The sequence below is a fragment of the Coffea eugenioides genome, chromosome 11 (assembly GCF_003713205.1).
Source record: "Coffea eugenioides isolate CCC68of chromosome 11, Ceug_1.0, whole genome shotgun sequence".
Taxonomy (NCBI): Eukaryota; Viridiplantae; Streptophyta; class Magnoliopsida; order Gentianales; family Rubiaceae; genus Coffea; species Coffea eugenioides.
Window position 1 is genome coordinate 39370973 of NC_040045.1, and position 25143 is coordinate 39396115.

A 25143-nucleotide genomic window follows, 5' to 3' on the forward strand; every position below is an offset into this window, starting at 1 on the left:
ATGGCATGCCTCTCTTTCTCGGCCTGTTCTACTGTTAGGCGCTCAAGCAATAGGGATGGCCATGAACCAAATGACCAAAATATTAGTAGTGTCAAAATCAATGGTACTTCTAGCTATCCTTCAGCTAAGGTCGAATTATCAGGCAAAAGGAATGGAGCTGCAACAGTTGCTTCTGAGAATCTTTACATCAGTACTCAGGAGGTTCGACAAAACATTCCAACAAAGAAGCAACTGGTTGATCCTTTTCGTCAAGGGCTGATTATTGAAGAGGGAGTTGGTTACAGGCAAACTGTTGTTATTCGATCATATGAAGTTGGTCCTGATAAAACTGCAACACTTGAGAGCGTACTCAACCTTCTTCAGGTGATTATTCCAACATTTTATATGTAGATATGATTATGCAACTGAATATGTGCTTATCAAAGCTGGAAAATGCAGGAAACAGCATTGAACCATGTATGGATGTCAGGCCTTCTTGGTGATGGATTTGGAGCAACACATGGTATGATGAGGAACAATCTTATTTGGGTTGTTTCAAGAATGCAAGTTCAAGTTGATCATTATCCAATTTGGTAAGTCTCATTATCAAGAGTAGTTCTTCAATGCTTAGAGTTTCAGCTACTTAATTAATCTTCACGGGCTCTAGTTTTTGCTGTTTATATGCACAAAATCTTTAATATGAGTTGTTCCGTCTCATATTGAACCACAGTTTAGAATCCTCGTCTGCATAAAATGGCAGAAGCCACCGCAGCTTCTAATGAGGACAGTTTTTGCAGTGACGCTATATTGCTAGAACCGTCCAATAGAAGAAAATTGTAACTTTTTCGATCGCATGACAAAAGTTTCGGCAAAAATTTGTAATATCTGCAGTCTCGCGTTAGAAACGTTCACTAGCACATTGAGATTTTCGCCATGACGTGGAAAATTGTTGAAAACCAAAGAGTGCACGGTTCCTTTTGCTTTGCTTTTGTAGTTTTGTGGTTTAGTCTACCTAGATTTTTCCTGTTGTTTTACACTACACAAAAGGCTGCTGCTGACAGAAACAGTAAAACACGAGAGACAGACCAACCCTTCGTGTCTGGTTAAACTAAGAATCCGCTTGTTTTTTTTAGTTTTAAAATAAAATGAAATCAGCAGGTCAATACCTTTCTAGCAGAAACTAACATAGTTTTTTAACAGTTTCCATCCATGAAAAGTATAGTCTGTTAATTAGAAAAACCTGCTAATTTACTGTCACATAATCATGCACAATAAGAAGTGAGAAAATATCTTTGCTACTGTATATAAGGGGTGAAATAATGGAAATAGACACATGGGTTGGAGCATCAGGCAAAAATGGCATGAGGAGGGACTGGCTGCTTCGAAGTCATGCCACAGGACTTGTTTTCGCTCGTGCAACAAGGTGAAGCTCAAAATATCATCTTTTATCTTCTGAGGGATTTAGCATTTTCATGTTTGTGCTGAGGATCTCTTGATCGTTCAGTACATGGGTGATGATGAACCAGCAAACTAGACGCCTGTCGAAAATGCCAGATGAAGTCAGGGCTGAAATCTCCCCATGGTTCATTGAGCAGCAAGCTATCAAAGAAGACATCCCAGAAAAAATTGAGAAGTTGGATGATAATGCAAAATATATCATTTCAGGCTTGCAGGTGAGTCCAATAACTCGTATTTCTTCTTCCCATGGAAAGATAATTTTACTTATCGATGGTTTTATTTCTGGCAGCCAAAAAGGAGTGATTTGGATATGAACCAGCATGTCAACAATGTCAAGTATGTTCGGTGGATGCTTGAGGTAAAAATTAACTGCACAAAAACTCTCTACTATATGGTACATAAACGGATGGTATATTAATATCCAGGTCTGAAGTCCTAAATAACTGAACCCTAAGTTCTTCTTCAGGCAATTCCTGACAAATTTTTCGAGAATCACCAGCTTTCTGGCATCATTCTAGAGTACAGGAGAGAGTGTGGAAGCTCAGATGTCGTCCAATCCCTCTGTGAGCCTAATGAAGGTGGACTTATTGCAGATGGAATTCAACAAGATAACAACATTCGTCTACTGAGCGGATTTTCACGGTCATCAGGAGTCATTGAAGGCAATGGACTGCTCCAATCTTTAAATCCAGGGCCATCCAGCCATACACATCTTCTCCAAGCAAAAGGAGAATCCAGAAATGAAGAAATTTTAAGGGGAAAAACAACATGGAAGAGAAAGATCAATAGCCTGCCTTTGCAGGGATGAATCAAGAGGTTATGGAAAAGGGATTAGGCTACACTGCTTGCTAGCTAATCCTCAGGACCATAAACTCGAATCAAAATCAATTTGCTGGCGTCAAATCAGAGTGTGAAAATTGCATTCTCTGTAAATTCCATGAAAATTTTCACCTAAACTTCTGCTAGAATTATAGAATTGTACAAACCGTTAATTCTCATTAGTTGTGCAGTGTGTGAGATGTCCAAAAATGTGCAGTTTGTAGCCTAGAAATGATTGGCAGATTTCGAAATTGCTCTACATCAGCCAGCATGTATTTTTCATTAACTTTGTTGATAGAGTTTGGTAACAAAATTGAGACAATTTGTGCTGTATTTACCACATTTTGGTGTGTCATTCCAGTCAGGGCAGACAAGATTCTTTTGCTGCTCATAGATGTCACCAAGTCTGAATAGACTACGGACTGACTAGGAAATAGAATCTACTAGATTATACCGCAGATGGACTTGGGAACAATCGATAAAACTACAAGGACTTGTTCTAGACTAGGACAGCAAAGGACAATTTAAAGGTAAACCAAGAAAATGACTGTTTCAATTATTTACACCCAGATTGTCTAAATTCCTGGGAATATTAGATATTTAATTTTTAAAGGGGTGAAAAAAAGATTAAGCGAAATAAACTAATGATGTTCTGAGCGAGTAATGATTAATTTAGACCATTTTTAATTCTTTTATTGCTGCAAGTAATAATACATGTGGTTTGCACGTAAATATATTTTCCCAAGAAATAAAACTTTTACTAATCTACTAAACTTTGATTATTGGCATAATATAAACTAAAAACTATATATATAATGAATAAAATCAAGCAATTGATAGGTGTACAAAACGTTTACCATAGATAAATTAATTAAAAGTTTATTATGCATTCTACAGTTGGAAAACCTCTGATGATGGAAAATTATCATATTTAAACTAAGTTGTTGGCATAATATTAACTAAGAAACTATATAATAAATAAAATTAAGGAATTGCTGGTTGTACAAAATGTTTATTATATACAAAGCGATTAAAAATTTATTGTGCATTCTACAATTACAAAACTCTGAAGATGTAAGATTATAATATCTAAACTAAATTGTCACATATTTTACTTGAATTGTGACAGTAAGAAGACGAAATTTTCTACAATGTGTCAAACCAGTGCATACAACAAAACATGTCCACAAAATGAGGGCCTTAAATATATTCATAATGGTGGTTGAGAAAAGAAGAGATATAAAGGATTCAAGTACTTAAGTTTCAACCTTCAAATCCATTGGAGTACATGCTTTTGATTTGTTATGTTACTACATTTTCAAACCCTGATAAACAGATTTTTATAAAATTCAAGAGACCGGGAAAATGGTAGTATATGCATGCATGCACTAGCCACATAAACACATTTTAAAAAAAAAATATTTCGTTCTTTGTCTTGTTAAAATTCAAAAAAGAGAGAATTATGAGTTCAATTTGTTGGTGCCCTTTTCATAGTGAATCAATAGTGGATCAATCATATGATTAAGGTGCCATGTATAATTGGAATTAGCAAAAAAATTTATGAGCAACCAACTTCAAATCCACCTTTAAATCTTTTGAACATCCAGCAGGACAGATTGAGCCAAGAGTTTCTTGGCAAGAGCTAATCTTTTTCCAAGGCCCTCGGTTTGGGTACAAAATTCAACCAGTTCATTATGCAACTAGGAAAAGTAAATAATTCCCTTGAAGTTTTGTGAAATATCACTTAGCTCCCCTCGAATTAACATTTTGTTAACAATGTCAGCCCTTCTAATCAAAAGTAATAGTATTAGACAATGCATGTTGGAGAAGAGAGAGTATTTTGATGGCCTTAATGCCTATAGGCTGGTCAAAAATAAACATTTGAGAAACTAGGAAAAAAATTATATATATGAAAACATTTTGAAAATGAGAGAGCGAAAGTGTGACAAGGGGAAAAGTTTGCTGCAATCAACAGCTAGTAGATTGTTGAAAGCCAATGGCCACTTCGAATGTTGCAGCATTAATAAAAGGTACAAACAATTTCAAAAGATGGGTAAATTAAGAGGAAATTGGCAATAGAAAATGACTAGTTTAGCTTATGGAAAGCAGTCATATAAATTACCATCATCCCTGAACATCAAGAATTGCTATTGTGGATCCTACTTCTGATCATAAAACCCTACACTTAAACATCACTATCAAAGATGAATATCATCATATTCATTGCATATCAAGTATCAAATTCTCTTACAACCCAAACCATCTCCTATTACTTATACATGATCATTTAAAACATCAAACAGTTTAGATTTTTAACTATTTGTAGTTTAGCTTTTGATATATTTTTGGGGAGCGTGAAACTACTTCTTTATTGCTGAATATATATAGGGAAAAAATATAACAACCATGTTCCCATGACTTCTGAGCATAACCCACTACATAATAACAATTCCTAAACATATGCAACTGATTTCCTAAAAACAAGCAACAAATAAAACATTCCTAAAGACTCGTTCTGCAGACTAAGGCACATGTGCACATCTCCAACAATCTCCTCCTTGCCTTAGTGTTTGCAAACACCTAACTTGATTCTCAATTTTTCAAATCTTGCTTTTGGAAGGGCTTTGGTCAGCACTTCTGCAATCTGCTCCTCTGTCTTGCAATAAATCAGTTTGATTTCACCAGCTCTCTGCTCTTCTCTTAAGTGATACAGCTTGATATTGAAGTGCTTTGTTTTTCCATGAAAAACAGGGTCCTTTGAGATTGCAATAGCAGCTTGATTATCTACAAAAATCTCTGTTGGCTCAATCTGATTCATGTGCAAGTCTACAAGTAATTTTCTTATCCAAATCGCTTGGTTCACCGTAGCATTTGCTGCAATAAATTCTGCCTCTGCTGTACTTTGAGCAACCACATCTTGCTTTTTTGAACTCCATGAAAAAACACCTGAACCAAAAGTAAAACAAAAACCAGTTGTGCTTCTCATGTCCTTGGTAGAACCTGCCCAATCACTGTCAGAGAATCCTTGAAGCCGGAAATCATCACAATAGGAATACTTAATGCCAGAATCTGTTGTACCCTTGACATATCTTAAAATACGTTTAGCAGCTGGAAAATGCACTTCACTGGCACAATTCATAAACCTTGACATCAAGCTTACTGCAAACATTATATCTGGTCTTGTGGCTGTGAGATACATCGAACAATCGATCAGACTCCTGTATAGCCCTTCATTAACCTTTTCAGCTCCATCTTCTTTGCTAAACTTCTCCTTTTGATTCATTGGTGTACTAATCTCTTTGCAATTTTCCATATGAAATTTCTTAAGAATTTCCTTTGCAAACTTCTTTTGACATATGAAGACTCCATCATGGCCTTGCTTCACCTCCATTCCTAGGAAGTAGGTCAATAAACCGAGATCTGTCATTTCAAAAGCTTTGAACATTTCAGCTTTAAATTCATCCACTAGCTTCTCATTACTCCTTGTAACAAGCAGATCATCAACATAAATAGACACTATAATTAAGTTGGCATTTGATTTCTTCACATATAAAGTGGCTTCACTTGGACTTTTAACAAACTCAAGACTTTGAAGATAATTGTCAACTCTACTATACCAGGCCCTGGGAGCTTGCTTAAGACCATATAAAGCCTTTCTTAATCTGTAAACTTTCTCCTCCTGTCCTTTAACATGAAATCCCTCTGGTTGTTCAACATAGATTTCTTCTCGAAGATAACCATTTAAAAAGGCTGACTTTACATCCAACTAGTAAAGTTTCCAACCTTTTTGTGCAGCCAAGGCCAACAACATCCTGATAGTGTCTAAACGTGCAATAGGAGCAAAAGTTTCTGAAAAATCTACCCCAAAAATTTGACTATACCCCTTCACAACTAACCTGGCTTTGAGTTTGTTAACAGAACCATCAGCATTGAATTTGGTTCTGTAAACCTATTTCACTCCAATGATCTTTCTATTTTGAGGTTTGTCTACCAATTCCCAAGTGCCATTCTTCTCGATCATATGAAGCTCCTCTCTCATGGCTTCAATCCAGTTGTCATCTTTCTCTGCTTCCTTAAATTCTGCAGGTTCAAAAACAGCAACATTGCTTCTTTCATAGATATCAGATAGAGATCTTGTGCCACGAGTTGGGACATCATCGATATTGTCATCAAGATAATGTGTATCCACTAGCACCTGTTTTTTTAATGATTTCTCCCAACTCCATTGTTTATCTTCCATAAACTTGACATCTCGACTTACAATAATTTTCCCATTTTGTGGTTGAAAAATTCTGTAAGCTTTGGAAGTGCTGCTATAACCAACAAAAATACCTGCTTCTGCCTTCTTGTCAAGTTTGTCTCGTTTCACCTGTGGCACATAAGAAAAAGAGAGGCAACCAAAAGTTCTTAGATTTTGTAAATCTGGTTTGTAGCCAAACCAGGCCTCAAATGTGTTTTTCCTTGTACAACTCTAGTTGGCAGCTTAGTTAACAGGAAAACTGCTGTGCTTGCAGCTTCTGCCCAAAGATTCTTTGGTAACTCCTTTTCATATAGCATGCACCTCGCCATCTCCATGATGCTCCGATTTTTCCTTTCACTCACACCATTCTGTTGTGGAGTGTAAGGTGATGTGAGTTGGTGTTCAATGCCGGTTTCCTCACAAAACTTGTCAAAAACTTCATTTGTGTACTCTTTCCCATTGTCAGACCTTATTATACGCAGCTTGCAATTACTTTGATTCTCCACAAAAGCTTTAAACTTCCAAAAAGTGTTAGCAACCTCAATTTTGGATTTGAGAAACTAAATCCAGCAAAATCTAGTATAATCATCTATAAAGACAATATAGTATTTACTAGCATTCAAGATGGAGTTGCTTGAGGTCCTCCAACATCTGTGTGTACAAGTTCCAGCTTGTGTAATGCTCTCCAGGATGATTGAGAAAATGGTTTTCTTACTTGCTTTCCATATTGACAAGCCACACAATCTGCTAGTTTATCCTCCAACAATGCTACACCCTTCACAAAGTTATTTTTCTGCATATATAAAAGTCCAGCATGATGGAAATGCCCAAGTCTTTTATGCCACAATTCTGCATTGCATATATGACTTGCAAGTGCTGCGTGCTCATCCTCCATCAAATTTAAGGCAAAGCTCTTGGCTCTCATCTTCACTTTAAACACATCTTTGCCCCTTGCATCCTTGATTAAGCACCACTTGTCTTCAAAAATAACTTTAAAGCCTTTTTCAACAAGTTGTCCAACACTAAGCAAGTTTTGATCAATATCAGGCACATATAAAACATCAGTGATGTGTTTCAAACCTATCAAGCTTTCAATAGCCACGGTCCCTTTCCCCTTGACTGAGATAAACTCACCATTTCCAATTTTTACTTTGGAAATGAGAGTCTTATCAATCTCTATAAAAAGAGCTTGATCATTGGTCATGTGGTTGGTGCAGCCACTATCTATCAACCAAGAATCACTTGAGCTGTTGTTGGTAGCAAAGCACGTAGCCACGAAGAGTTGTTCTTCCTCTTGTTGTTCTGTGGGCACTCCTGCTGTTTCGAACTGTTGCGATTTGCAGACCCTCTCCATGTGTCCCATATTGGCACACTTTCTACACTTGATATCAGGCCTCCACCAACACCTTTTTGGCATATGGTTCAACTTCTTGCAATATGGGTAAGGTGAACTTGCATCATTTTTGTTGGCTTTGCTAAACTTGCTGCCTTTCTCCATAATTTTCTTGTCTTTTCCTCCTCTAGAATTTTTTGATTTGGCTTTGAAAGCACCTTCTACAGTTTCTTCTTTCCTTATCATTCTTCTTTGCTCTAGAGCCTACAAAGCATTAACTAACTCTGCCAAGGATATGCTTGACAGATCTTTAGACTCTTCCAAAGAAGAAATTTTAGACTTATATTTCTCAGGCAAAGTGACAAGAATTTTTTGGACGATTCTCTCATCAGAAAAGTCCTTACCGAGCAGTCTCACCTTGTTAACAATGCCTAGCAGCTTGTCAGAGTAGTCTTTAATCGTTTTTTACTCCTTCATCTTCACCATCTCGAACTCTCTGATTAGGTTGAGCACTTGCATATTCTTGGTTCTTTCATTGCCCTGGTACTCTTTCTTGAGATAGTCCCATATGTCTTTGGCTGATTCCAGATTCATGATCCTGGTAAATATGGTGCTTGAAACGGCAGAGAAAAGATATGCTTTAGCCTTTGACTTCCTTGTTTTTCTATCCTTATGATTCTTCATTTGTGCCACCGTTGGATTTGCTGGTAGCAGTGGAACATCATAATCTTCTTCTATAGCCTCCCAAAGATCCAATGCCTCAAGGTGGACTGTCATCCTAACAGCCCATGCTTGATAATTTTGGCCATCAAAAACTGGTGGATAAACATGATTGAAGAATGATTGAGTATCAGCCTCCATACTGAAAGTTTTTGTTTGTATCACTCGATCTTACAGGTCCCTCAAGATGAAAGCTCTGATACCAATTTGTAGTTTAGCTTTTGATATATTTTTGGGGAGCGTGAAACTACTTCTTTGTTGCTGAATATATATAGGGAAAAAATATAACAACCATGTTCCCATGACTTCTGAGCATAACCCACTACATAATCCATGTTCCCATGACTTCTGAGCATAACAACTCCTAAACATATGCAACTGATTTCTTAAAAACAAGTAACAAATAAAACATTCCTAAAGACTCGTTCGGCAAACTAAGGCACATGTGCACATCTCCAACACTATTATATAGTAAAGTTTGTTGAATCATGCCTTTACTTCAAAACATTAGGGGATCCTTTCGCCGGTTGTGCAAATTTCTCCTTATCTATATGAACTACATCTATCATTCTTTACAGAAGAGAGGAAAAAAGGATGGTTCTACCAAGTGGAAACAAAAGTCCTTTTGTAGGCTATAGTACTCTAACAAAGAAGTTCACACCTTGGCTACTATGACAAACAATTCGCATCTTTGCTATATCTAGGGTATGAAAACGGTGCCAATCTCATTCCTAAGTCTTTTCTATTACATGCTAAGATTTTTCTCTCTCCTTTTTTCGAAGCTAGATAATTGCTTGAGAAATGAGTGTATTGTTGACAATTCTTCCCCTCACACCATCGCTTTACAAGAGCTAGCGAGATTTTGAAAATGTCAGGGGAGATAAGTGATATTTCGTGAAATCTCAGAGAAGGTTTCTAAAATGATCCCAAAAAGGAAAGGCAAAACTGAAAACCAATTGATTAATAGTAATTCAAATTCACTCATTTTAAAGTAGTTCCCGAATCCAAATCAACTAATATAGATGAAATCTTAGTGACTTTCAAGCCAAAAAGATGACCTATGATTCTTCGTGTGGCTGTGTGTTTGCTGTACTGTTGGCCACAACGGTGTGATGACAATCACAAGTTGCAATTTGACCTGAAGTTTATGTGCCTCTTTCAATTGAATTGACAGTAAAGTTTAATGGGACACATGTTTTCTAATCTTGTCGAATTGAAATTTGTGGATCCTTTTCTCTGGGGTGCCCCTATCCCTATATATATGGCCAAATGCTGTGCACTTTCATCTACTTTGGAAAAGAAAGGGTATTAAATCTTTTTGCTTACCCCAAAAAAAAAAAATTTTTTTGATTCTGTGTTGGAAGCCAGTGCATTATCTGCAGATGCAATCCAGTGCATAAAAAAATATACAAAGGAATTCGAGGATATTATACTCTGTTATTTGGAAATCAACTTTTGTTTTCATCCACATAATGATGAAGGTATTCATGTGGGGGAAAAACCAATCTCTAATTTCCCCTGAGGAATACCTTGATCACTAAGACAATCTGTAGCTTTTCAAATTACAAGAAAGAAAATGTGTACACTCTCATGCTTGCATGGACACTGGGTGGATAAAGTGTGTCATGTGATTGATGAAAGAGTTCGTCAAAATCATAAACCACCAAAAGAAAATCTCATCAGCAGAGGCAGCAAAATTCAAATTGAAGAAATGAAGATGATTAGACCTTTCCTGCATCCTAATCAAAACTCAAAAGGTTCTCTACATGGATTAACTGTGATGGCTGACCTAGGAGAAAGCATTTACAGTTTGTAATAATGAGGTATTTACAATATGGTTGAATATCAACTGAAGAGAAGGAACCAAAGAATGAGACGAGACAACAAAAATAAACTATTCCTGCTTTGTCCTCATTGTTCGATGTAATACCCAGGTCCATGCGTTCAAGAATATCAAGAGGCCAATACCAAACGCTGTCCAAAAAGTTACCAACCACTTTGGCATGGGATTGGGGAATAATCCTGGAGAGCACAACAGCCACAATAGGGAAAAGGATTTATCAGTTGAAACGTAGTCAGTCAAACAAATCATTCATTCTAGAATGAGCTTAGAGTAGAGGATACAGGGGGAAAAAAAGCAAGAGAAATGGTCAGAATAGGAAAGCAAACAAACCATGTCCAAACTTGATACAGATGAGGAGTTCAACAATGCAGATGGCCACGGAGAGCCAACAAAAGGAGCCCACCTTTTTCACTGGTTTTCTGAAAAATCATTAAACCATTCATTCAAGCATCGTGTGGAGAGAGAGAGAGACATGATAGATACTATCCAATAGAGAGAAATAGTACATGGTTTGTGATTGGCAAAAGATGGGGCAGAAAGCAATGGAGTACCTGTCCTGTAAGTAAGAATTGTACTCCCGAATGGTTGGTAATGCAATAAGCCACCACAAAATCAACCTATAAATTACAAGGGGGTTTCGTGGAGGTATCCAAAGGCAAAACTTTAGGAAAAATGTATTCAGCTCCACTGTCAAAAACACAACGCAAAGACTCAGAACTTGAATAAAACGCCAAGGTCCAAGAAGTGGGTGCCATTCATCTTTGTCCCACCGTGCGGGTGTAAATTGACCCAGCGTCCGTTTGACCTGGAAAGTCCCGTAAAAGTTATCCGCATAACAATCAGATATAACAACTGCACTTCTGCCCAAAGGCCAAAAAAAAAAAAAGGGCAAGCACAAACACTAGACAACAGCGGCTCCTCAAAAGTGTTTCACTAACAATCCAAAAGGTAGATTGATTTTAGAAGAGTAAACCCATATCAAAGTCGAAGAACATATCAAATTCCAGAAAATATAGTAGAAATCCACAAAATTGTGGAGCAGGAACATGGTCCACAATACTGCAGTAATACTAGACCAAGAATAAAATTAACTCTTTTGTTCTGCTGTTAGAAGCTGCAGTGATAATAGACTAACAATTGAATGAACTCTTAATTGTGCAGCAGAACATTGAAAATCAATTGATAGCACAAAGAAATAGAGAGAGAGGAGAGAGAGGAAGGCTCCAATGATCTTCAATGTATGTGTAACTTTCCATCCTTAATAAGTTTTTGCTCGAAAGCAAAATTATTTTCACTCTGTTTATATAGATTTGGGACATGTCAATGGACATATATGATGTCTATGTATTTTTATAGATCACCTGTCCAAGCACTCCAAATACATTCGGAAGGAAATATCAAATCATAACAGAACAGACCTACTATGCGTAAAAAAGGAAGACAGAAACACCAAGAAATCATTGACACTTGGCAATTAAATTTCATTGATACAAAAACCAAATGATGTAATTTGAATGATGCAATTGAAGGAGGTACCATGACAAACATACATTGGAAAGGGAATTATTACAAACAGAGGTGAATGTCCAGAACTATCAGAACCTTCCAACAAGCTGATAGTCTTCTGCTTTTCGATTCCTAAATTTAATTACAATGTTCATAAAATTCTAACTACAAACCCATACAAATTCTCCAATCACTAACCATCATGGTTTTGTCTATAGAAAATGCTTGATTTTCCTTCACTTGTAATTGTTCAATGCAAGAGGAAATCAAGAAGCTTAGACAACACAAAGTCCAAAAAGTGAAAGATATCTGCTGAGGAAGGCAAGTTATGGAGCATACACTTTTATCAAAAGCGAGAGAGAATGCAACAGAAGGTTATACTCAATAGGCTAGAGAAATTTCTGTCTTGGTAACAAACGGAAATTTCTGCCTTAGGTCGGATACCCGAAAAGAGATGAAAAGATCTGATGGCCAACAGAAGTTTATAAAACAATCTCAAAGCACAGAGAAGTAAAAGTAACTGGAGTGAAACACATACTTTGCCCATGATATTTGGCTGCCGACTTATGCCAACCCATTCATATGTCCTACCATCAAAGTACCGTACAGTGCGCATTCCTGCCCAAATTCCTAAAGAACAAAGCAATAACACAAACAAGAAAGTCACTTTCAACTAACCAACAAATGACCTGAAAATAGCAGGAAAAGGAAATCGACTATACAATTATAGGAAAGCATTCAAAAAATGACATCCCTTTTCCCAAAACAAGGATTTGTTACTCTTTATCAAATAACATCAGACATTAATATGGCTGCACCCATCAATTTTTCGCTGTTGAAAATTTTCAAAAGGAAGATGCTTCATTATTCCCCTTGTTCTCTACTTCACAATATGGTGCACACCTTAACTTAGCTAGAATTACATTTTTTAAGTCATAGCTAAATTTATGTGAAGAAAACATAATCAAAAAACTTTAAATGGAAAGCTATACAATTTCAACTCCCAAAAATATCAACAAAGCCAAAACATAAGTTTCACTTTGAAATGAAAGGCAATGAACATTTTCCTCAGCACCTTCAACAAACTTTTTAACATGAGATTCCAAAGTATCAGCCCAAGCATTAACTCATCTCCTACCACAAAGTCTTTCTCAACAGAGTGATCGACAGCTCACAATCACTTTCAATAGGACCACAATTGTAACAATCAGAGGAATGACATCTCAAGTCTTGCAAGGAAAAAATAATAAAAAATTATTCATGTTGCATGCATCCTAATACCCTGACCATCTTAACTGACAAGTACCATCATGCATATGAACAAGAAGTGGGATGTGTCCTAGGGATAATGTATCTAGCCAACATTGACAAACATAGACAACAAAATAAAGTGGCTGTAAAAAGAAAGCTAATGCCTGTAGTTATAGCAAGCAACCAACATAACGGCTTCAAGGTACTTACCAAACCAATTGCAGATCAAAATGTCAAGAACAATGCTGTCCCACCAGCACTCATTGAAGTTCGGTAGCATGTGGCGGAAGGTAAGCTGATAATACAAATGAAAGAAGAAAAATACTCATAGGTTAGGTAGGAAAATCACTAATCATTAAGCATAGTTGACTAAGCCTCTCACCTCCATTAACTCAAATCCAATAGATAATACCCATAAAAGAGGTTGGTTACGAATCATTATGGCCTTTCCCCACCATCCAAGGATATGTGCCAAAACAAACTCATCAAAAAGCGTATCCTAGAAAAGGCAGAATGAAATTTTAAAAGATGCAAGAGACAGGCATTCGGTACCATGCTTCATGTATAATATAAGCAGGAGAAAAAATAAGGAGAGATTAACTTTATGAGGTAGAAGGACTGAGAGAATTCATACATAAACATTCTTAAACCTGCTTGTGGGATTTTCAGGCACATATATCCGGCAATCAGCACCATAAGATCTCTCTGGAAGTTCTGCAAGAAAAAGGGAGCTTAGAAAACAAAGCCAAAAATACTCAGATACTTGATCTGTTTCAGAAAACATTTGTGTAATCCACATAGAGCCATTAATAGCCAATTCAGTAACTGAAAATGTGAAGATGAAATCCATTACCAACACCAAGATCAGGATGCAGATATCTCATGAACTCCCGAGCATCATCTCGCTTCTGAAGATCAGGAAAAGGGAAAAAAATTAGTAGCTACACCAAAACTAACAGTTTAGGTACAAAATCCCATAGATGACACAAAAATACTTCTAAAAAAATCGTAGATATGAAATCTGGTTCCAGAACAAGGTTAATGCAGGACTTTGAGAGGGGAGGGGGGAGGGGCCAGAGAAATCAAGAATAGGAAACAGACTTGATACTTCCTTTCACCACAAGTGGCAAGTATCAAACAAATGATAAAAACAAAATGCACTTTCAAAGTTCTTATTACTTTTAGACTTCATTAAAAAAATTTAAAAAAAAAATGAACCAACTATACTTGAGCTTAGCACCACTACTGAAATCATCATGAATAATCAGAATAAATAACTAAAACAGAAAACAAACTTAAAATTAAAGTCTTAGCACCTGCAAAGGAAGCAAAAATAAAGAATCCAAACAAAAGAAATCACCTGAAAAAGCAAAAATGTCAATGCAACAAGGTAAATCACAGCCATTCCATGAACCAGCCGCCAAATTGCAGGATGAGGCCTAATCAATATCCTGCAAGTGTAAGAAAGTAAAAAAGGAAATCATGGCACAATCCCTTTGCTGTTCAGCATATAAGAACTCTATGAAGCACTTCAACAATCCATCTTGTTCCCCAACCACATGACCCCATGGTCACAGATTAAGTAACTAAATTTCAGTATATTTCTCCTTATTCTTAACTTCAGTTGGGAACCACGCAACCACCCATCAACAATTAGCTGCCTCATGACACAGCAAGTCATCCATTTAGAGAAAAAGGTAAAGAACAAGAATTAATTGCTCTTGGTCAAAGCAACGACAAACTCTGGAATGGTTGCCATGTATCTTATTCCCAAAACTTTCATACCATTACTTGTGGACTCACATTTGAATTTAAAGGTTTTATTTTTTATACACTTTGACACAGCAGGAAAAAAAAGAATAAGAAAACTTTTAGAGTTAACATTTGCAATTCATGGGCTGACCTGTGCTCGGGTATAATATTTAAAAGGACAATACCAGTACAATTTATCAAGGCATTATAACAATAGAAGAGTGTTCCTTTCTCATGAAGCTTACCTGTTAAAATCAGCCTAAATGAAAAAAAAGGCCATTTGACAACTTCCTCACTCATCATAAACTTCAGTTACTTTAAGAAACACCAGAAGACAAGAAGAACCAATATTGAGTATGTTAGTATTGTACTTACGTATCAGGGGCTTGCAGCAAGCAATAAGTAAGAAAAACTGCGATCATTGCCCATACACCCCTATCAAATGCCATAAATGCATTGGTACCTTAAAAAAAACTGATTCTGAAAAAATTAATGTAGGAAGGAGAGCGCTCATAAAAAGAAAAGACAAACCTTTTCACAGATGCAACACTATCTCCAGCTGAAACGCTTTCAGGCTCAAGGGCTCCACTGGCCCAGCTAAAAATTTATTTTAAAAAAAGGATCAAAAGAATCAGGAAACAGAATACACATTCCACATACTGCATATAATACGACAGCCATGCCAGGACCACAACAAAATAAAAACTATTCAAGCAGTTGAATAAACATGATGCATGAGATCTGCAATGAGAAAATAAGCATGCAATTTGGGAGGCATAAGGACCAAGATTGATACAGTAGTATATTTGTATATCCTCCATAAGCTAGAGATGCTCGAGTAGGCTATGGTGAAATTTAAACTACTACATGCTAGAATATCTGTCTGAAAGAGGGAAAAGTAGCTTCAAAATGGGACAAGGTGGGTTGACAAGATTCTTAAATTGATGGAACAATAAAATAGGGAGAAAATAAGCCTAGATCAGAAGCTGAAAAGTGATGAAGTCAAACAATTGGCAGTATTCAAGGCAGCCAAGAAAATGTTAAGCTACTCTACTGAAAAAGTGTATTAGATATTGAATTACAAAAACTAATCAAAAAGTAATTGTCTATATAACTGGTTATAGTTACTCCCAACACTAACTTCTTTACAAAATGGAAAGCTGTATGTACCACATAGATGCATAGTCTCAACCAACACTAAGGAAAAAAATCAGAAACTAAAAGGGGGATCATTTCCAACTAGACATCACAATTGGTTGGAAATTTGATTTATTTTTTCACCATAATTTTACAGGAATTCCATGACTCTGGTTGTAGAATTCATCTAGACAACAAAACGTCATCAACTTTGCCAATTTGGAAAATATGCTGAAGCTTAATGGACTTTACAATGTTACCCCAACAAAGCTTAAAGCATAAGATCCGAAGGGAACTAAAATTCTGGAGGCCTCTCTTATGGCAACTAAGATGGCAACTGGTAATTAAATAGAAATGCCGAATGTTCTAGATGCTTTTTTGAAATGCCAAGCATATAGCTGTAATAACAGAAGAAGCTCTTCAACCAAGAATATACACTCTACCAGTCTACCTAGATTTCAACAACTTAGAGGCTGAGAGAGGAGTCAAGTTTAAATTTTCAGCCTGTGGCTGAGAGCAAAGAACAAAGTTGATCGTCAGGTATTCACATGACTGAGGGTATAAAAATTAAACATGACCGCTTCTAAAGGCTAATCGACCACAGTTTATGTTAATTTGTGCTTTGGATTCCCTAAGTACCTAGAATCACCAAAGTTGGATTCGTATGAAATGTACCTCATAACTTGAAACATCTATACAACTAAAAAGAAAAAAAAAAATAGCTGAAAACCAAAATAGTCAATCTATCATATAAGTAGTGCTTGCTTACATGAGAAAACAGGCACCAACAAACAACAATGTAAGTGTGCGAGGTTTGTATGCCCAGGCAGTCCATGGATCCAACTCATCATCAGCACTTGATATGTTGACATTACCATTTTGCTTTGCAGTATAATCCTTCCTCCTCATTTTCTGATGATCATTAGGGTCCATTTCCTAGAGTTGAGAAGAATTCAAGTTTCCAATTTCAATGGCAAAACAGGCATAACAAGAAAAAGAAAAGAAAGAAATGCTGCTTCAAGAAAATAGATAAACTAACACTAGCTATATCAGAAAAGATTAGATAATAAATGTCCAGAAAGAAGTACTGAAAGTGAAACGACAATAACATCGCTATACTTTGAAGCATGAACTCTACAGACATCGCCAACAAAAACGATTTGGCAATAAGAATAAGAGAGTGAGTCCTGTGAGCTTAGAGATGTCAAAATCATTGTTAGTATGAGCGGAATTGTCAACCCCACTCATAGATGGCATATGGTTGGAAAAAGGCATACAAACAAGTGTCAAAAGATGAATAAATAAATAACTAGCAAGTACCCCATGTCAGGCCATGTACTCTACACACAACAATCCAGAAGAAAGGTAATAATCAAGGACAGCAAAAAAGGCAGTCAAAGGACATCCTAAATACCAGCATACCTTCTCCGCAATTACATAATCAAAGCTAGTCTTGGTATTCTTAGCCTATACAGTGAATATTACCGCCCAAACATCAGTTCAGCTAGAGTCACTTCGACAGCTTTATCATAATAAATTTGCTTCTTTACTTACACAACATGGCCATGCGGTAAACTTAAAAAAAAAAAAAAGGACGCATATAATAAGCTGAATAATCAATAAGATGTACAAGATATCCCTTTTAAAAAAGATTTTTGAATTTCATTAACCAGAAATCATATCACCCGCATAACAACTTCTGAAACAGCTCAGCGACAGTAAAAGTTCAGTTCAAAAGTTAAAAAAGTTATCATTACCATTAAATGCATTGGTAATACTTTACAGAAGATGAGAATTTGAGAACTTCATAAGCATCAAAAAGCCTTAAAAATCAAAACACAAATTAAAAAAAAAATTCCCAACGCCACACAAGTGGGAAAAAAAAGCTGACATAACAGCATACTAACAAGAAAAGAAACCTAAAACCAAATTGAAATCATTATTGCCACTGAATTTAATAGACAAAATCTAAACTTTAAACTCCCTCCTCCCTCCCCAATGCTATTAATACCTCTACTCAATATTGCATGTGATCAGAAACCGTTACAATCTCCCAAATTTCCACTAAAAAAATGGAAATCATGGAAAAAGTAACGCTTATCCAATCCAAAACTTACCATTACTCAAGCAAATAACAACAGCTCAGAATTCAAAACCCAGCAAAACAGCCCAGAAAGCATTGCCTGCCAGGTTGCCAACCCCACACGTTATTGGCATAAAAATGACAACTTTACACCATAAAAACCAAGGATAAGAATACAAATGGAGAAAATTACAATTGAATAGAAGGAAGAAATGGGAAAACAAGCAGAACCCAGAAAAGTTAATTGAGTATTTAATCAGTTAATGAAGACAGCAACAAACGTAATGGTACGAAAAAAAATGCCAGATGTTGTCGAGGGATACCTGGCCGAACGATGAAATGGCAGGGTGATTGAGGCCGTTGGATCAAACCCCTCGTGTTAGACAATAGTAAAAGACCAAAAACTTTAATGAATTTATCGAGATTGACAAGAAGAAAGGAGCAGAAAATGAAAAGAAAAGCAAGACTAAAAGATAACTGCCTCTTCTTTCTGTTCTTCTCCCTCTCTTAAAAGGTAGTTTTTGTAGTAGTAATAATAATAAGGCGGTGGTGGCGGTATTTATAGTAACGGAAGGAGGGACGGAGAAAGGTCAGCTGTTCTTTTTGCCAGTTTTCTTTTATTTTCTGCGAAATCTTTCTCCCTCCCTGCCAGAAGAAGCTGGATGACAAGGAGGAGAAATGCGTGTCAAAAAAGTGTGTGTGTCTGTGTACGATGGTCAAAAGACTTGATCTGAGGATTGTGTGTGTGTGTGTGTTTTGGTGCAGTGTTGCGTGTGTATATTAGATACGGAGTTCGAGGAAAAGGACGGTGGTTTTGGAGTAATTAATTGATTGCCATTTGCTACGACTGATAGTCTATTACTTCTACAGGGTACCCTCTGCTGGCTGCTGCTACTTTTGTTTAGTTTTTCTTAGGTTTAATTCAATCTACACACACTTGGATCTTAAACCTTTTCCTGTGTTTTTTTTTTTGCTGGATTTATATTGCAAATGGGGTGTTAACTGTTAAAGGATGCTGACGATTAGATGCTTGTTTTATAAATTTTTTTTTTTAGCAAAAGATTTGAATGGATGCGATTTCAATCATCATCATGAATCAAAACATGTTTATAGAACTATTGATCGCTATTCACCAACATCAGACTTATTCTGCAGTGTAAGAAGTCAAAAGTATAATAACTCCGAACTTGACGCTAGATTGGATTCTAAAGACTCCCTCTCACCGATGTCAAGCTTATTCGAATAATTGTTAAAAAAAAATGGATACATTAACATTAAAGTACAGTAGTATTGTTTGCACAGAGCCAGAAAGTTCACAAGGTACCATCTGTTTAATACTACTGCTACTACACATAGCAAGGAGGATGAGAATGTTAATAAATGAAAGTACAGTTTTGTTGTTCTGCAAGGGATATACATGAATTGCAGCTTAAATATGTGGATGAACCAGCTTGTTCTTTTTATATGTCAAGATATTTATGTTTTTCAAATCTTCATACCAATACTCAATGATTAATGAAGCTCGATTCTACTCCACCCCTCGAGCAAAATTCTTCCAAGTGAATAAAACCTCAACTAGAAAAAAAAAATAAAAATAAAACCTCAACTAGAAGGGAAAAATAAAAAAAAAGTACTAATAATTAAATTGAGAAGCAAACGTGGAAAGTCTTCTTGGCAACTTTATTGACAGTGACAAAAGGTCCTTTATGTAGATGCCTATTGCCTAAAGCCTAAAGGGCCCTTCTTTCTGGGATAGCAATTTCCAATAGCAACAGCATATTATCAACTGTTAATTAGGTGCTTTCAGGCATATGCCTTGTACCATTGCCCAGGCTGGTGTATGTGACCAACATGCCATTTTACTGGCTATCCCTGACAAATTTTAGTTTGCATTAAAATACAGGCTTCAACTGGTCCAAGAAACCCCAGTGCTTGAGATGTTGCATTTTTTCACTGCAATAGCAGATTACAAATACTTGGTTGAGCCTCAGGATAGTCTACTAAAAATGAAGAGCGATCTGTCTAACGGGTGTCCGTAGGACACTTGTTAAGATATATTTCAAGCATTATATTTTTTGAGTGATAGATTAAGTGAATACTATACATGCTGATAAGTGGTCTAAAGGCACCTGCTAGAAAAACCTGCAAAGAGATCTAAGCAAAAGAAGTTTGCCCTTTTTGGAAATCTCTTTTTCTTGATTCCCCAGCTCATGAAGAGAAAATTCTTAAATTGTGATGAAAAAAAAAAGTTATTCTACAAAGGGGGTGATTTGTGAAGTTGGTTCCACAAATGTGATCTTCGCATTTGTGAAATGCGAGTTCAGGTACCTCGCATTTCACAAATGCGAGGCAAGTGTTTTCAGAAAAAAAGAAAAAAAAGCTCGCATTCTCCAAATGCGAGCTTTATAAGCTCGCATTTGGAGAATGCGAGCTGAGATACCTCGCATTCAAGAAATGCGAGGTACTCAATCTTCTTGCTCCATTTGCTGGTACAAGAACCAGCATGAAGTACAAGACCTCGCGGTTGCAAAATGAGAAGCAACAAATGGGATTTTTCTTCATTTTTCTTTTTTCTCCAAGATTACTAATACACAATTCCACCTCACTCACCAGAAGATGCCAAGAATATTCTGGAATTAAGAGTATCAAACGGCTCAAATTCTGGCCATAAAAATGCAGCAAACAATTACCATGGATGCCAAGAACTGGGGCTGAGAGTTTTGAGGGACTGAGGAAGACAAAGAGCAAGAGTGAAATGGGGGGAAAAGGGAAGAGTGGAAGCAAGAAGCTTTCGGAGGGTTGGAAAGGATGAGCTGGAGCAGGAAAGAAAAGAAAGCAGAGGAGAAACTAAGAGAAAAAGGAGGAACTTTGCAGCTGGGTTTGTAAGAGAGCTACGGGTTGAGTGAGTTGCCTGGGCGAGAACCTCGCATTTGTTAAATGCGAGGTATATGACCTCGCATTTAACAAATGCGAGGTCTGTTTTTCTTTTTCTTTTTTTTTTTGATTTGAATGTTAGGAAAATTCAGGGAGACCTCGCATTCAGCAAATGCGAGTTCCTTGAGCTCGCATTTGCTGAATGCGAAGACCCCCTGAACGGAATCCCATACAAAAAATGCCCCCTTTGTAGAATTTTTTTAAAAATCATCATAATTTTAGAAATTTCTCATGAAGAGAAAAAGTCTGTACAGAGAGTGGTGGGGTTGGATTCACTGAAGTTGGCTTAGCCAGTTAAAATGAGAGTGGATAAACTCTACTCCAGTGGCTTTATTAATTATTGCCCACCTATTAGCTTTAAAAATCAGAAAAGAAAAAGAGTGCCAGTCAAACAATGGCTGTGAGGATCTATGATGTAATGATTCCTGGTTTGATTTATTAACCACAAAAGATTCAGAAAGATTGCTTTCTGTTCTTTTGGGACCTTCCAATGATGTAGGTCTAATTACTTTGCTTAATTTCTTTGACTGCACAACTTTTTGTTTCCGTGATTCTTGAGTTCGTAGAAAAGTTTGTTGTGTATAATTAAGTACAAAAACTTTGATACCCTCGTCATTATTTGTCAGAATATTTGGTACAATCATTCCAATACATTGGAAGATTACACAATAATTGGAATAAGATATCTTCATTAAGATACATATTGAAATGTCCTGTAGTCTGGCGAATACACTATAACCGACCATGATTTTGTGAATGACTAATCATTTGAGGCAAGACATCTTGATTAAGATTAGGGTGCTTGAGATTCAAGAAATTACTTGGCTAGCTCTTACCACTAGACACAACAATAGCTATCAACTATTTCTACATAGGAGAGGCACTCAACCCCATTTTTTGTTTGAGCAAATGATCAATAATGACCCTAATGTCATTTATGGCAAAAAATTTTAAGGGCCAAGTTGCTACTATCTTTTTTCCTTCTTGACTTAAAAAATTGAGCCACAACTTTAATTTCAAGGGTAAAAATGGAGCAAAGTATTGGCTCAATGTGTTTTTCTGCAGCTTTTATGGCTTTTAGAAAAGTTTACTCTTAACAAACAAAGCCCCTGGCATTTCTCTGCTGAAAAAGATTTCCCCCAATGCAATTGCCAATTCTTGATTCTCAAAAAATTAGAAAAAAAACAAAAAAAAAAACAGCAAGCTGGCAAGCCACCATGTGTGGTCCAGATTGGTAGGTAGTATTCTACTATTCTCAACCCAAAATTGGAAATGAAGAGACAGAAAAATTAAGAATACTAAGGTTTTAGTTGCAGTTGGGCCCAGAATTATTTAATAAACGACTATTAGAACTACATGTAATGTACAAAAAATGTGGCCCACGGTCAATATTGACTGTAGGGTTGAAGATATAGAGAGATTCCAAACAGAAAGAGACAATATTATTCCACAACCCATCAAATCTTCTCTCTAGCATACAATGACATCTCTGTTTAGTATAATGCGTAGTGCTGTAGTCTATAAATTTGCCCCCGCTTGTTTTACATATTTTGAGTATAAATCTTTCGACTTTCATGCAAATTCTAATGGAAGAAAGTATGTTTTAGATCCATCGGTCTGTATATGCACTGTGTTTTTCATAATAGGTCATTCTCGCACGTACATTTTGTCTGGAATTTGTGGGGTTTTACGTTTTTGTGACAGATCACTTACGTAAGTTCGATTCATATCAGAAATTTCATAACAATAGTGTTCCAAAACAAAGGAAGCAACCGATGTATTAATATCGATCGATCGACGGTGCAAATGGTTATGGTTATTATTTATTGAAAGCAAGGCATTTTTGTGGGGAAATTTAATTTATCCCTTTGTAACTTAATTTGGTGAAAGTAGAAGGGCCTTAATCTATGCTGATGACAAAAATTCGGTCCTTATGATGATCATCAAGACCAAGCAAGCTTAGAAAATAATAATTGATTTAGACCTGACAGGCCGTCCCACCTCCCCATATGGTTTGAGATTTTGACCCATCTTTCTTGGTTATATTATAGGTTGGGAATCACGCATCTAAGATCTAAACCAACATGGCCCAGAAAAAGAAGACACAACGGAAAGTAGTAAAAAACAATCAGCCCATGGCCATATATATTGGGACAAGGGCTCTTCCCAGAAAAGGATCCACAAATTTCAATTCGACAAGATTAAAAAACATGTGTCCCATTAAACTTTACTGTCAAATTCAATTGATGAAAATGTGACATAAACTTTAGGTCAAATTGCAACTTGTGATTGTCATCACACCGTTGTGGCCAACAGTCCAGCAAACACACAGCCACACGACGAAGAATCATAGGACATCCTGTTGGCTTGAAAGCCACTAAGACTCTTATCTAAATTGGTTGATTTGGATTCTAGAACAACTCTAAAATGACTGAATTTGAATTACTATTAATCAATTGATTTTCAGTTTTGCCTTTCTTTTTTAGGATCATTTTAGAAACCTCCTCCGAGGCTTCACGAAGCATCAATTAACTCCCCCGACATTTTCAAAATCTCGCTTAACTCTTGTGAAGCGATGGGGGGATTTTATGTCACTATTAGAGGGGAAGAATTGCCAACAATACACTCATTTCTCAAGCAATTATCTAGCTTCAACAAAGAGAGAGAGAGAGAGAGATCTTGGCATGTAATAGAAAATGGCTAGAAATGAGATTGGCACATATAGCAAAGACACGAATTGTCTCTCATAGTAGCAAAGGCGCAAACTTCTTTATCAGAGTGCTATAACCTACAAAAGAACTTTTGTTTCTACTTGGCAGGACCATCCTTTTTTCCTCTCTTATGTAAAGAATAATGGGTGTATTTCTTGGAAATAAGAAGAAATTTGCACAACCAGCAAAGGGATCCCCTAATGTTTTGGAGTAAAGGCATGATTCCACAAACTTTACTATATAACAATTAAAAATCTAAACTATTTGATGTTCTAAATAATCATGTAATAAGTAACAGGAGATGGTTTGGGTTGTAAACAAATTTGATACTTGATATACAATGGAATATGATAATATTCACCTTTGATAGTGGTGCTTAAGCCCGAGATTTTATGATCAAAAATAGGATCCACAATAGCGATTTTTAATGTTCAACAATGATGATAATTTGTATGACCGCCCCTCGTAGCTGTAGGTTGAACTAGTCAGTTTTTACTACCAATTTCCTCTCAATTTACCTCTCTTGATGTTGTTTGTGCCTTTTATTAATGCTGCAACATTTGAAGTGACCATTGGCTTTCAACAGTCTACTAGCTACTGATTGCAGCAAACCTTTCTCTTGATCATACTGTTACTCTCTCACTTTCAAAATGTTTTCATTTCCTAGTTTCTCAAATGTTTATTTTTGAACAGCCTAAGGGTATTAAGGATACCAAAATACTCTCTCTCCTCTAACGTGCATTTTCCAATACTCTATTACTTTTGATTAGAAGGGCTGACACTGTTAACAAAATATCAATTCGAGGGGAGCTAAGCCAAATCTTGAAAATTTAGAGGAGCTAAGTGATATTTCACAAAACCTCAGGGCAGATTTCTAAAATTATCTACTTTTCCTAGTTGCATAATGGACTGGTTGAATCTGGAACCCAAACCGTGGAAGGGGATTAGCTCTTGCCAAGAAACTCTCGGCTCAATATGTCCTGCTGGATATTCAAAAGATTTAAAGGAGGAATTGAAGTTCGTTGCTCATAAAATTTTTTGCTAATACCAATTATACATGACACTTTAATCATATGATTGGTCCAATATTGATTCACTATGAAGAGGGCACCAACAAATTGAACTCATAATTCTCTCTTTCTTTGAGTTTTGTAATTTGAATAAAAAGGCGAAAAACGAAAAAAAAAATTAAAAAAAAAAGTGTTTTATGTGGCTAGTGTGTACATGCACATTCTACTATTTTCATGATCCCTTCAGTTTTATAAAAATCTGTTTATCAGGCTTGAAATTGATAGTAACATAACAAATCAAAAGCATGCACTCCAATGGATTTGACAGGATGGATTTGAAAGTTGAAACTTAAGTACTTGAAGCCTT

At 36.4% G+C, this 25143-nt stretch overlaps 2 protein-coding genes across 3 annotated transcripts; one reads left to right on the forward strand and one right to left on the reverse strand.

The window, feature by feature from the left end:
• Positions 1–2430, forward strand: LOC113752543 (palmitoyl-acyl carrier protein thioesterase, chloroplastic-like). Its single transcript, XM_027296657.1, has 6 exons — positions 1–363; positions 439–572; positions 1289–1402; positions 1484–1652; positions 1727–1795; positions 1904–2430. Exons 1-6 carry the CDS (start codon positions 1–3, stop codon positions 2243–2245), a joined length of 1191 nt encoding a protein of 396 aa, XP_027152458.1. The 3' UTR covers positions 2246–2430.
• Positions 2431–10159: 7729 nt separating this feature from the next.
• Positions 10160–18824, reverse strand: LOC113751310 (CDP-diacylglycerol--serine O-phosphatidyltransferase 1). 2 transcript variants are annotated; one of them, XM_027295267.1, is made up of 14 exons: positions 18445–18824; positions 18156–18221; positions 16808–16974; positions 15433–15498; positions 15277–15336; positions 14510–14600; positions 14003–14057; positions 13784–13863; positions 13532–13648; positions 13360–13444; positions 12437–12528; positions 10944–11197; positions 10723–10811; positions 10160–10571 (listed from the first exon to the last, which is right to left on the reverse strand). In XM_027295267.1, the coding sequence occupies exons 2-14, from the start codon at positions 18156–18158 to the stop codon at positions 10444–10446; spliced, it is 1287 nt and encodes a 428-aa protein (XP_027151068.1). In that variant the 5' UTR covers positions 18159–18221; positions 18445–18824; the 3' UTR covers positions 10160–10443. The 2 variants fall into 2 exon arrangements, with proteins under 2 accessions (XP_027151068.1, XP_027151069.1); XM_027295268.1 differs by lacking the exon at positions 18156–18221.
• Between the last annotated feature and the right edge of the window lie 6319 nt (positions 18825–25143).

Coding starts and splice junctions, on each gene's coding strand:
- LOC113752543 (XM_027296657.1), top strand. CDS start 1: ATGGCATGCCTCTCTTTCTCGGCCTGTTCTACTGTTAGGCGCTCAAGC. Junction 573..1,288: donor GTTGATCATTATCCAATTTG/GTAAGTCTCATT, acceptor ACTGTATATAAG/GGGTGAAATAATGGAAATAG. Junction 1,403..1,483: donor GTTTTCGCTCGTGCAACAAG/GTGAAGCTCAAA, acceptor TTGATCGTTCAG/TACATGGGTGATGATGAACC.
- LOC113751310 (XM_027295267.1), bottom strand. Junction 14,058..14,509: donor TGACATTTTTGCTTTTTCAG/GTGATTTCTTTT, acceptor CCTGATCTTCAG/AAGCGAGATGATGCTCGGGA. Junction 13,864..14,002: donor GCATCCTGATCTTGGTGTTG/GTAATGGATTTC, acceptor TTTTTCTTGCAG/AACTTCCAGAGAGATCTTAT.